This window comes from Zophobas morio, unplaced genomic scaffold, assembly GCF_036711695.1.
Source record: "Zophobas morio isolate AGI-343-1 ecotype UQ-CSIRO unplaced genomic scaffold, CSIRO_AGI_Zmor_V1 ptg000002l, whole genome shotgun sequence".
In the NCBI taxonomy this organism is placed as follows: Eukaryota; Metazoa; Arthropoda; class Insecta; order Coleoptera; family Tenebrionidae; genus Zophobas; species Zophobas morio.
The window spans coordinates 19,642,733-19,656,268 of record NW_026972107.1 but is presented as its reverse complement, the minus strand read 5'-3'; the positions used below and the strand labels follow the sequence as shown (position 1 = coordinate 19,656,268).

At 32.3% G+C, this 13,536-nt stretch overlaps 1 protein-coding gene across 2 annotated transcripts in view; it reads left to right on the top strand.

The window, feature by feature from the left end:
- Nucleotides 1–13,536, top strand: part of LOC135129933 (paired box protein Pax-6) — an 86,713-nt gene that overhangs the window by 44,982 nt on the left and 28,195 nt on the right. For both annotated transcript variants that reach the window (XM_064057211.1, XM_064057205.1), the window contains exon 7: nucleotides 9,652–9,871. In XM_064057211.1, coding sequence (XP_063913281.1) covers nucleotides 9,652–9,871 — 220 coding nt within the window. The remainder of the gene's footprint in view (nucleotides 1–9,651; nucleotides 9,872–13,536) is intronic.

Genomic DNA, 13,536 nt, shown 5'->3' with positions numbered 1-13,536 from the left:
GATGGTGCTTAATTTTTTAAACAATAAATTCTAAACTTCATAATGAAGAAAGAACATTTTTATGACCTCACGTAGTCTCTGAACAACGAACACAAAGTATGTAATTAGCGGAAAATAAAAGTCCTGATATGGGTGACAGGAACGTTTATCCTTTTCGTCGTTATCATCACACATGGGGATTTTATATTTTTGATTTGTTACTTAACCTACTATGGTTCCATATATTTATTTTTAAATTTGTTGTATTTCCATTTTTTATTTTTTTTTGATATATTTAGTATTTCACAGTCATATAATCTACTGAGTGACTAATGGTTGTGATTTTTTTTTGTCAGGTTGGCACCTATTTAGAATTTTATGATGGCATACCTGATTGCCAAAGTGACATTTATGACAGCTGCCATCGTGTCAAACAATCAACAAGTTATTAGGCGTATTTATGTCAAAGTTGACAACTGTGAACTAACGTACTAGCACGGGTGCCAATAATTCAGAATTGCCAACACAAAAATTTAAAAACAGATTGTGATGATACTTTTTTTTATTTTAGTGACATTTTTGCATAACGTATTTTTCAAAATCAATATCTCCATTATTTAACGAAATTTCTGGAGACGGTTTTCAACACCGTTTTCAGCTTACAAAACTCCAGAAATCGTACCAGATATATCGTCGACTTTTTTTGTTAGAAACGAGATACAGCAAAAAAACTTGTGTCGTAGAAGCTGTTAAAGATTCATTTTTACTATATTTCATTTCCAACAAATCAAGTCGAAAATATATTTGGCATAAATAACTGAAATATTGATTTTTTAAAATGCGTGCTGCAAAAATTTCAACATAATTTAAAAAGTATATGATAATAAACAGTCCCCGCAATTATATGGTGAAAGTTGGGGATAAGTTACATTTAAAATTTCATAACAATAAAATGTGTTAGTAATGGAGATATTATTGACAACACCATAAGAGCCAAACGTAGCGATTCCTTGTAACTACAATATGAGCAATATACTTGCATTTTAATTTTGCATGCTAATTTTAACTTTATATATTCCGGTTCTCTGAAGTATTAAGTTTAGCTCGAATATTATACAACTTTCCAGGCTACAGAAGAATAAATAAAATTAATTCAATTATTTATCCTCTCCAGAAAGTTGATGACGTCGTTTCAGAAAATTACTTAACTATAAATAGGTCCTGAAGACTGATGACATCATATCAAAATATTAAACGAAGTAATTGTAACATCAATATTTCTCTAAAGAATTTTACCCTTTTAAAAGCATATTTCATATGGTAATTTCTTGTCGAGAAATGATGATTTTGCAACTAAACTCTCCCCTTTAACTCACGATGAATAAAGCATTCATCACAATTGAGAAGGGGTGGGTGGGCGGGGTTTATATTTTGACCATTTTTTTCTTAATGTACGAAGTCTTCTTTTGCCAACACGAAACTGAAAATATGTTTGACTATCCTGTTGTTGAAAGAAAATTCTATATATTAAAAAAAAAATTAAGATTAGGCCCCACCCACCCGCCCCAATCTCAATTGTGATGAGTTTTTCATTCCTAATCAGACCGAAGGGCGGAGTTTAATTGTAACATCAATATTTCTCTAAAAAAATTTACCCTTGTAAAAGCATATTTCATATAATTACTTAAAAAAAAATGAGGATTTTGCAACTAAACTTCGCCCTTCAGATCACGATGAATAAACCATTCATCTGTTGTGAGTTTTGTTCTGTTTGGTGAGTTCTATATTACCAACATTGTAAATTTTTTCAGTAAATTTATTTCTTAGGTACATTTTTTCTTTTGGAAAAATTTTACCACTCCAGACAAGATTCAGACATCGGCAAACTTCTATATTTGTATAAGCGGAATTCCTACAAGGTTGTTCGTTAGCCTACCGCCTTCCGACCTTCGCTTGAATGTGGCATGGAATTTTTTTGTTTTTTATATTGTTACTGCTATTATCTATATTTTGTATTCATCCAATCTCAAGAACGTACGTTTTCGGATTTTATTATTAGGATTACACTGCACGTGTCGGAATTGACATACGTGCCCTTGTTGAACTAATGTTAACATTTTCAAACGGAAAAATCCACTAGAAATCCATGCCTTTATCAATGCATTCATATTTTTGAAGAAAATGTTAATCCGTTTTCCATTTTGAGTGGAACAGAAGTATTGTCTACATTTGTTTAAATGTATAGAGGTTACTATAAATAAAAATGGCAAAAATATATTTTTTAATTATTCGAAGTAGCGGGATTTGTTGGACAGTAATTCAGGGGCGACGAAAGTCTTGTCGAAGTAACCTTCGACCATTTTTTTTTAATTAAAGTGAGGACGAAGGGTTGGTATCTTCACCTAGCATTAAATTCATTCTTTGTACATTTATACAGTTGTTCCATCTAAATAAATAATTTCTTCATTCCTATACCGAAGTAATGTTTCCCATAATTTCAATACACTTTTAGGTCTAAATAGTGGATACTAAGCATATAATTTTTATTAAATTTATTTCTAACTCCCTATGATTAAAAAAAAATAATAATAATTTCTGCATGCAACTCATCTAAATGTCAGAAATCGGTTGGTCGACATTCATGATTTCAGAATTGGAACCATGGATATGGAAAAATTTGGCCTTTTTAGCACATAGAAGACGTTCTTGACTTCATGATTTGAAGCACACAACCTAGTAATTTTTTTTTTATTTTCTTAGGTCATAATTTTTTGCTAATTCATTATAGTCATCTACTATCAACTCCCTAAATTAATGTTTCTCTATATTATTTTTTCTCAAGATTCCTACGTTCTAACACCCAAAATTAGGTTTCAGATTTAAAAATGCTGGACTTAAAATTCTATCGACTTAGGTAGACCATAAAAATGTCCAAAACTAGCTCTAGAAAAAAAAAATTGCCAGACTCTGAAGTCACTACTTCTTAATTTTTTTAATTTTTCAAAAAATAACAAGAATTAAGAAATGCTAACTTTTGTTGTCGTATTTTGAGCATTAGAAATTCACGGAACAATTTTTTTCTGGGAAGAAGCAACATTAATGATGGATTTTTATTTTCTTAGGTCATAATTTTTTGCTAATTCATTATAGTCATCTACTATCAACTCCCTAAATTAATGTTTCTCTATATTATTTTTTCTCAAGATTCCTACGTTCTAACACCCAAAATTAGGTTTCAGATTTAAAAATGCTGGACTTAAAATTCTATCGACTTAGGTAGACCATAAAAATGTCCAAAACTAGCTCTAGAAAAAAAAAATTGCCAGACTCTGAAGTCACTACTTCTTAATTTTTTTAATTTTTCAAAAAATAACAAGAATTAAGAAATGCTAACTTTTGTTGTCGTATTTTGAGCATTAGAAATTCACGGAACAATTTTTTTCTGGGAAGAAGCAACATTAATGATGGATTCACCAGTTTTTTCACTATTTTTCGAAAAATTCCAGACACGTTTAGCTCTTGCTGTTGTATTCTTTTGACAATCGCAACATTTTTTTAGAAACTCATCGATATAACTTTCTGTAACACATCTCCATCCACCAACAAAGTAGTGGAGATACGTCATAAATAGGGAATTGTCTACAACTCAGGTTGAGGTAGATCAAAATATGAAGTAATTTTTACTTGGCACTTTTCCCAAAGTGTGAAGTCCAGTGTGTTGAGTTGCACGTTTTTATTTCTTAAGGCTATTTCCTCCTTCTAGTACAACAAACTTTCTTGGTTTATACGTTTTGGTCTGTGTGAGATTTATTACCAAAATTTAATAGCGGTCATCACTCGTCACATTGGCAACCACCGCCTAAGCCAAAATAAGCACTACCTAAAAATAATTTTCAAAATAAGTAGGTAAACAGATATAATCTCAATGGAAATTTACTTTCATTAAAAAACTTCTTTATTTGAGACCTCTTGTAAGAATTTCTCATCACCATTTCTTGTAAATTTTTTTGACTTCTTAAAGTTATTCTTTTTTAGAAAAGCACTTAGTTTAAAGAAATTGCCAATATTTATTATTATCTATTTCTATCAAAAAGGTTGCCTTGAGCATTGAAAAAATACTCCAATCATTGCACTTTTTTAGATTTTTTACCACTCGAAGTAGCTTTTAAACTCTTGATGTGTTTTTTCGCAGTGCCCAAGGGATTTTGTGGTAGCAAGTTTACCACTACAGACGTACTCGCTACTTTGAAGTAAATAACTATTCGACGCAACTGGTTTTTGTTGCTTGATCTCATTTTTCCTGGCTGTTACATTTTATGTCAATGGTAAATATGTTAATTTCGTCCCTGTGTTTTATCGCTAGAATTGACGTAGAAGAACAAAATTGTAGTGTAGATAGGAAAAATCTGTTCGTCTCGTCTGATTTGTATGTTTTGGGCCGCTTGCAGTCGTCGTCGTGTACAAACCTTTTTTAATCATCGCCTCTCTTTGATAGTGGCCCTGCATCTGGCGTGATCAGTCAAGTGTCCGGGCGTCGGGTTCCGGTGCCGTCTGATAAAATCATCAATTAGTCCGTTCCTGCGCAAACACAATGGCTCGTTGCCGCCGCGGCCGATTTCAGTTTTAAATCGGCGGGCTGCCAATTAGGGTAATGAAATTAATGTAAATGTATGTAGACCGCGCATTGTGAAGCCACATGTCATCGAGTGGTCCCCTGTTTTTGACAGAACAGATCGAGAAACCGATATCCGGTGGATTTGCGAAAACCGCTTCATATCATCCGGTTTGCATCGCACGTCATTATGCCGTCCACTATCAAGAAAGGAAAAAAAGGGAAAACGGAGGGCTGAGCAGGGGCGCGAGAGAGGGAAGAATTTTTTTGAATAGGATCAGCTAAGCGTGTTGTACAATTCGTGTTCGGTCATATGTGAAATAGCCCGGCTCGTGGATGAGGGACGGCCACTGCCGGGATGTCTCCTCCCGGTAATAATGCGAATTTCAAAATGAACTTGAAAGAAATTTATCGTAAAATGTAATTGAATTGCGCCGTATTAAATTGTTCAATTTATGAAACCACAGTGATTTCCCTTTCGACAAGCCGCTCCATTCTGCTCCAGGCACTCCCTCGGGACAATGCCTCCTTGATGGTAATAACCGCCTAACTCGGAACGCTTTAAATTATAAAACACACCCGATTGCGGTTGGAGACTACGAGCTTTTATGAGGTGTGCAACCGTTGGATTCGCTCAAAGGGAAAACTTTGACAATTTTTCGTAGGATCGTTAAAAGATGGAAAATCGTGCACAGATTCGGACTGAATCATCCACCAAATAAAACATTAAGTTAAATAGGGGTTACTTGGTTATTTCACCAATACACATCTAATTCTACTACTAAAAACAAATTTGATAAAAAAACCTTGACAAGCAATTTATTTCTCACACGATTTCATCGCTAAAGCAAATTCAGAATTTTTCAGTGGATACAAAAATAACTTTCTGAACATAAATAATAAACATGTCTAACTTCACTTGTTATAGAGTTTAGTACAGGTCTACTAGAGACAATTTGCTCCATTACATTTTCATTTTGAAATAATTTAAAATACATTTTTTTTCTGCAATTTCTGCCCAATTTCAAAATATTTATGTCAACTGTGCTAACTCAAGCTTGTCACCTGAAAACCGAAATCCTATTACGTCGTCATCACATCTGGATTTTAGGATCTGAGGACCTAATTGAGTCGCTTTTCACTGATTTAAAAAAATAGTGAACATATAGTTTTGTATTATGATGTAAATTATGACGGAAATTAATTTAGTAATTTTTATGCATATTTTGCAGCTTTGTCAGAACAAATTTTAAATGTGACTTATACACAGTATTCTATTCAGTTTTTATGTTTATAAGAAATGTTAGTTTCTCACTAGTAACACATAAATATTCGTGATGCTAACAGACGCATTTAATATGTTTTTATCGAAACTTGTTAGTGACTTCGTAACTAATATAACTTTTGTAAAGTCTGACAGAGAAGTTTTCATATAGTTTGAGTTTTCATGTTTGTCGTTTCATTAATAGATACAAAAAATATTTCAAGTAATTACTTTTAAATAATCAAAAACTATATTTCGTTGTAAGTAAATTATTGATAATACTGATTTTTTGCTACTAAGGCTCCCTACAAAAATTTGAATAATATTCATAAGGCACAATTTTTGAAGATTTTCACTGATTTCACCATGTAGAATTATTATTATATCTGTTTTTTATTATATTTTAGAGCCTGATTAAAAACATAGGTAGATTTGTACTTTAAAAATTGGTCGAAGCTTATTACTCCTACGACACAACTTCCCTCGCTCCTGAAGTACCGTATAATAAATCCAGCTTTTTCGAAAAATGGTTTGATTTTGGGAATTTTATTTTCTATTATAATTCTTGTAAAAGTTAAAATCATATAAATGTTTGTTTCAAGTGGTTTTCCTATTATAAAATTTTGTGGTGACGTCATCAACACTTTTGCAAAGACACTGAAATCAATTTGGATAGATGCAGTGTAATACTAATAACCACAGTACTGTATTCCCAAATTTCCTTGATTTAATTAATAAAGTTAGTAAATAGCCCCATTCATTAATTTTTTGAATCACCTGTATAAATAATTCTAAAAACTATATACACAAGTATAGATTTATAGTATTTTGCATATTTCAGAGAGGATTTACTAAGCAAAATTCTGAGATGACGTCATTAATTATTTGAGAGGGGTTGAACAAATACATTTTGATTAACGATTTACCATGATTACTTAAAAACGTTTACAAGATTTCAGAGCAATTGGTTTTGCAGTTTCAAAGTTAAATTGCAAAATATTGTTATACAATTTAATTTTTTTTTTCCAAAAATTTGGATGTCGGGCTATTGTATAACTTAACTCAGTTGACACATACCTAGTAAAATTTCACAACTCCAGTATGACGACAATGGACAGTAATAATCCTTGCGGTTCGGGTCCATAAAGGTTACAATAGCCAATTCGACTACTAAGGGTGGTTTGGCTTAAACCGTTTAAGTAATAAAAGTTCTATTAGGTAGAAGTCAAGTGAGTTAAAAGTAGCCGAAGTCAATTTTATCAGTTTGAGGTTATGATTTTAAAAAACCTCGTGATAACAACGGCGACGGCAAGGTTCCCTTTCATTTACAAACGACATTGATTTTATTATAAAAATTTCTAAAATTTGCAAATTCAAAATGTCGAAGATTGAACCATGTGCTGACACGTGTTTCTACAAAGGCGATGTCAAAAAAATATTTCATAATTTTAAAATTGCTATACTCTTGTACTTATTTAGAGTTTTTTAGAGAGAAAAAAAACTTGTCAAGTGTACTTTGGAATTTATAAAAAAAATATGTTAACAGTATTATTTTTTTGAATGACGTTATTTAAATCTATCAATTTGATTTATGATTTACTTAGAATGCATAACCTCCAAATATAAACGCGACGCTTCTCATGTCAAAGTGACAGAAATCATTAATGCTGTCAATCCAGTTAAAAAAAATACAAAGTACACTTGACAAGTTTTTTTTTCGATCATATATGTATGTATATAAACCAAGCAAAATGCGTGTATCTCAGAAAACTGCAATAAACACGAATTCAAAATTTTAAATATTTCTAAATTTTATTTTTGTCCAACGTATGTACAAAACTAGATCACATAACTTTAAAACTTTAGTATTTAAACATCAGAAGAATATAATTTAAAATTATGTTATTTATTCATGGCCATATCACTGTTCATAAAATTTAAAAGTCGTTAAAGCAAGAAAAGTAAAATACATTTTTGGCCTTTTTACTTCCCGATCGTAAGCTAAGGAAACATTATAGTAGGGTCCATCGGACGATGACTCCTTTCATGTTTTCTCGAAAAATAGGTTTGCCGTTTCAGTCTGTATATTTGTCATAATGAATACCATTTAAATTTTATAAAATAACAAACTCCTGTACTTGTGGTTTATGAATCCGGCTTGAGCGTTTCCCCTAGGTATCCAGATTTTTATAAAAAAATACAAATTCAATAACAATTTTTATACTATCTAATAATGTAAGCAACGCATGGGTCGTGGGGTCGATTACGTTATGTGGCTTTTTTGCTTACACTATGACTGGTATCATCTATATTTTTGAACTTTTAAGTTGTCATAAAAAAATTAAATTTCCCAAAATCAAATTTTATTATTTTCCGAATAAACGGGATTTGTTGGATTGTATTTCAGGGGCGAGGGAAGTTCAGTTTAAATAAACTTAGACCAATTATTAAAGTTTTTTAAAGATACGACTTATTTTATACGGTGTGAAACAAAGGTCGTATGCATGAAGTATATAATCGAACAAAGTAATACAACATATAGACTGCACCCGCGTAAATTACAAGAATGAGCAGAATGTATTATGGAAATGTTTTTAACTGGAATCACAAAAGTAGTCTTACATTCCGGTTTTCTGAAAAAAAAATGAAAAATACATTTAATCGAACCAGTACTTCGTATTCATCAGGAGGTATAAAAAATTCTCAAACTTGAGCTCTTGCAGCTATACCTTACTGAAAGCAGTTGTAGTTATTATTGAACCACTCGCAAAAAACATCGAATCGTAATATTCGTACATACATCTCTTATGGTATACTTAGGTTTTAATATTGTTAACCTGTTTTTATTGACTTTTAATTCAGTACCATCACAGGTCCAATTGAAATGTATTAATTATAACGTTAATTAAAACAGTTTAGGAGAGTTTTTTCACTACAAAAATTCTCCCAGCCTCATGTTTGAGACATCAGTTCGTGGCAACACACGGGACATCATTTTAATATTCTTTCATTGTAAAACGCCAGTTTATAGCACTGTTTGTAAAAATTCAATGGAAATTAATATCTGCTTTATGTCTGCTGAAAATTGTTTGCAATATAAACCCAATCTAAATAATAATTTATGCTTAAGTGTTTCAATCTTCTTGAACTTTTATTTCCATAATTTTCAGATTTTTTAGGAATAATGTTTTCCATTTTTGATAACAAGCTTGTAACAATATTAGGTGTCTAAGAAAACTAGTCAGAAATAATATAAATAATAGAGAAATACATATATGGTTTTTTTCGAGTCAAAATTTAGTACATTTATGCAATTTTTAGGCCTATTGACCGTGGTAACACATAAGGAAGTGAAAAAATTAGTAACAAGTGTAATGTAGCTACAAATATTTTTTTACTAACAAATAAATAACAAGCACAAATCTCAACTTTTTGTTTATCTCTTCCACCCGCCTCAAAACTTTGACTTCGATTTGGTTTGCGTAATGCAATTATCAAGTTTGATAACCTTGCCTTCGTTTCCACAAAAGTGTATTAAACGATTAAACAATTAAATAAACCGGTGGAAAGCCGGCACCGAAGAAAGTCCGCCTGTTGGTGACGTACAGTGACGAGGTGTTGTGCTTCCACTTGGTTAGCCGCGAAGAATGGGCCATAATAACATCCATCCAGGGATAGGGATAAGCCAGTTAGGGTGTTTGTAGTGCCTGAGTTGCACAGTATTGCATCTGGCATCGGCATTGTTTGCATGCGTGCTTTTCCCACAAAATCTACATCGTCCGTACAATGCTTTCAGGTCTCCTCGATCAACCGCGTCCTGCGAAATCTGGCGTCCCAGAAGGAGCAGCAAGCCTCAGCCCAGAACGAGAGCGTCTACGACAAGCTGCGGATGTTCAACGGCCAGACTCCAGGGTGGGCCTGGTACCCGGGCACCCCCACGGCACCCCACCTGGGCCTGCCGCCTGCCCCCGCCGCCCTCACCACCCAGATATCCAGGGACGATCTGCAAAAGCGAGGTGAATTTTTCAGCAAAAACAAACCCTAGTATCAAGAATTTAATAATAATAATAATGATAATGGGTAGAAAAATTTAAATGTTAAAAGTTAACAAAACTCCACAAAGTTACCTCAAATAATTAGCTGAAAATTAAACATTTTTAATGAACCAATGATTATTTTAAGTTTTTTGAGCGATTTGGTGATGTTGGTCAAACGTTCCACATTTAACCACTCAAAAATCTGTAAAGACATATCTAGTGTCTAACTAATTTCAAGAGTACGATTATAAAAAAAACCAAAGCACATAATATTCGGTTGAGTGACCAATCTTAAAATCAAAATTTGGTTCTTCTTCTAAAAATAAGCTGATTTTCACGTAGAAACTAATCTAAAGTAAATGACAAGCACACAAGTTTCTAAAGTTTAGTATTTAACTTCAAATTGAATAACTTAACATCATTTATTGACTTTTGATGTTGTGGTAACCAGTCAAATAATAGACTAATTTCAAAAATTCGTTGTTAATTTGTGCGCTCTGCAATAACTCGTTTTAGTAAATATGTACTCCATCAAGCACCAGTTGATTTTTAAATTTTAATTATCAAGCAATAAAAATTCCAGTTCTGAATGGTAATTATGACATGCTAACAATGCACTGACAATTTCTCGTAAACAAAGTTTAATTATTTCATTTGTAACCTTTCATGTTTAATTTCCTGTAACATCCAAAGTTTTTAAATTTAGTAGCTGTTCCGAACCTGCATGAGGTTAATATGTTTCAAATTTCTCATTTTATTTCACATTTGTTTGAAGACGTCCCAGCAAATTCTGATACAATGATTTTTCATAGTTTTTTTAACCACAATTATAGGAACAGTTTTGTAAAAATCGCCAAATTTTGAGTAAAAATTTCGTAACCTGAGATGAACTTACCCTTAAAAATAAAACTCGGCGTCATACATTGCTAAGTTAACTGTCCAACCCTACCAGCGATGATCTACAAAAGCGAGGTGAATTTTTGAGAAATGTTTAATTAAATTGGCTGCGCTCATATTTGTATAAAACCGTAATTTCAACTGGTGTTTATTTTCGCCGGCCATAAAAGTGAATTCAGTGGAAAACATAGACGGTCCAATTAAAATAAACCGAATTTAATTAATCAAAAACCGTTTCGTTTCATTCATAAATTATCTCAATGTGCAAACAACATGCATTTTGTGTTTACACGGTAACATTTCGAATTAAATTCAATGCGCATTGCAAATTACACGGCACGAACTCTCATTAATATCCTAAATTATTATAACCGGATATTACATCTGAATGCTGGAAAGGGCTGAATCCCTACAGGGTGTTTCGCCTCTGTGAAATGATAGAATATTATATAATGGTGAGTATTTTATTATGCATTCAACGTGTAGGTATGTGGGTTGCGTATGGAAAATTTAACGATAGCATCGGGTTTATTTCAAAGGGACAAATTTTGCTAAATTAATTATTGGAAGTTTACCATCATGTAGGTGTGTAATTTTCACGGGGAAAAGAGTAAAACGGAATACTAAAAATGTTACATTTAAATTAACGATCATTTGTTTAAGAGCAGAATAAACGCATCTGGAAAGTTTTTTAAACTAACCACAATGGCCAGAGGTTACGTTCTAATTTCGTACATTATTTAAAAGTTTTTACATAGTATATTTCCTCGTTACATTTGATACTCTTGAAACAATATATAATAGTATTTGATAAATCAAAAACTTTTTCCTTAACAGCGGTAAGAAAGCTTTTAGTGAAAATATTGGAATATTGGAATATATTGGAATGGATTTATAAGTACTTTTCGACGCATTTTTGAACTTAAGTTTTGGTATGATTACAAATATTGAAAAACGGGAAATTAAATTTTAAGATAAATAGTTTGTCTCAAATGATATTTCACCTTGTAAAACACCATACAAAATCTTCAAAATAAAATGGAACCTTAAAAATTGAAATCGCTCTCATAATATAACTTACTCCACTTGTGGTTTAACGCAATATCACACACATGTGGTTAGATACTTCCGCTAATTCCCCCTAAAGTAACTTCATACTTGGATTACAAAAAAAGTTGTATCCTATTTGTAACTCAGAAACAGTTTTGGTATTTCAGCTTTCATAATATTTTCATAAAACATTTTTTTTATGTAAGTATTTAAAGATTATAAACGCTCAACAAGTTCTCATAGAAAAAATTAATTTTAATTGAAAATTTGGTGGAAATCTTTGAAACGTTTCGAAGTTAATTTTGTACATCAAAGTTAAGTTTAAAAAAAGTTTAACTAAAAAAAAGTAATGCGGGGGGATCAAATTTTAATTTTTATAATTTCTTGCATAATTTCACGGTTTTCTGTAAAAAAACCCTTTGAAGAAATTTTATGTTAAAATATTAAGTTTTAGATCGTTAAGATAATTGGCGTTATTTACAAATGAATAAAAAACTTGTCTAACGGTATTTTTGATCGCCACTGCAAGTAAAGCACCTGTTTTACGATTTAAAATTTGATAAACTGAGATATATTTTCTGATACATTAAAAGTCAGTTATATTTACATTTTATACAGAATCCGAAACATGTGCAAAATGATCAACATCAAGAGACGGTCCCGTTTGTCCCATTTGTTTGCGGAGGACTAGAAAATGTAAGCAAATGTACTAGAAACACATCGGAATTCACTTTCCGTATTACCTGTCATGTTCAATATATCAGTTTGTACCTAATTGTTTCTACATTTTCTTCAATACAAATTTGCTGTTAGCAACTGTCGATTCAGCTTCTTACAAGCTTTGTTTAGCCTTTGCTTGATGCTATATTTCCGAATCAGCACTGCCATCTCGCAAGACCATTAATCTCGAAACGACCAGAATTTTGTAATTGTGGAAATTTTCTCCAGCCTCGCCATAAAATCGTATTTTGTTTGAGGTGAGCGGTCTTTATGGCGATCCCGCGGAGGTCGAGGGAGGCAGGAAAGATAAAATAATTTAGTTTGCAAGGGGCGGTCGTTTCAAAATGAACATAACTTCCGTGCGAGTGAACTTTTGCTGCCCAATCTAAACCGGTAATTGTGTTAGCGGTAAATTTCATCGTAACACTCGACAAGCCAGGGCCGGCTCCATTAAAATTCGCAAAAAACACCCTCTTATACCGAAAGCAAGCCGGCCGGAAAACAATTCCCGACAAGAACCTGATTAAAACCGAAATTTCGCTCCGTCTGTTGACACCCGGTCGCATCCGAATCCATAGCTCAAAAAAGGAACTAATTGTTAACTGGCTCTTGGCCGGGGAGATAATGCCGAAAGATAAAATTATGCTAATTCAGTAGGTCGTCTAGGATTGTTTATAAATCAACATATTCTAGTCCCAAAAAAATTAAATACCCTTAGGTTTAAGCATTTTATTACCTGATATGTATGTGATTTTTTTACAATGAACATTTTCCTTCATGTTCCAGTTTTTTAAATTTTATAATATAAATACATATTACCAGATTATGGATTACTTCAGAGGAGGCTGAAACGCGTTTCTTGTTTCTTTGCGTTCGTGTAATTTCATAACTGGCGTGGGTTGATTTTCCGAAAAAAATAACTCAAATCATTGATAATAACATTTTCCGTTATTGCGGATCTCATCTCCTGTAATTAA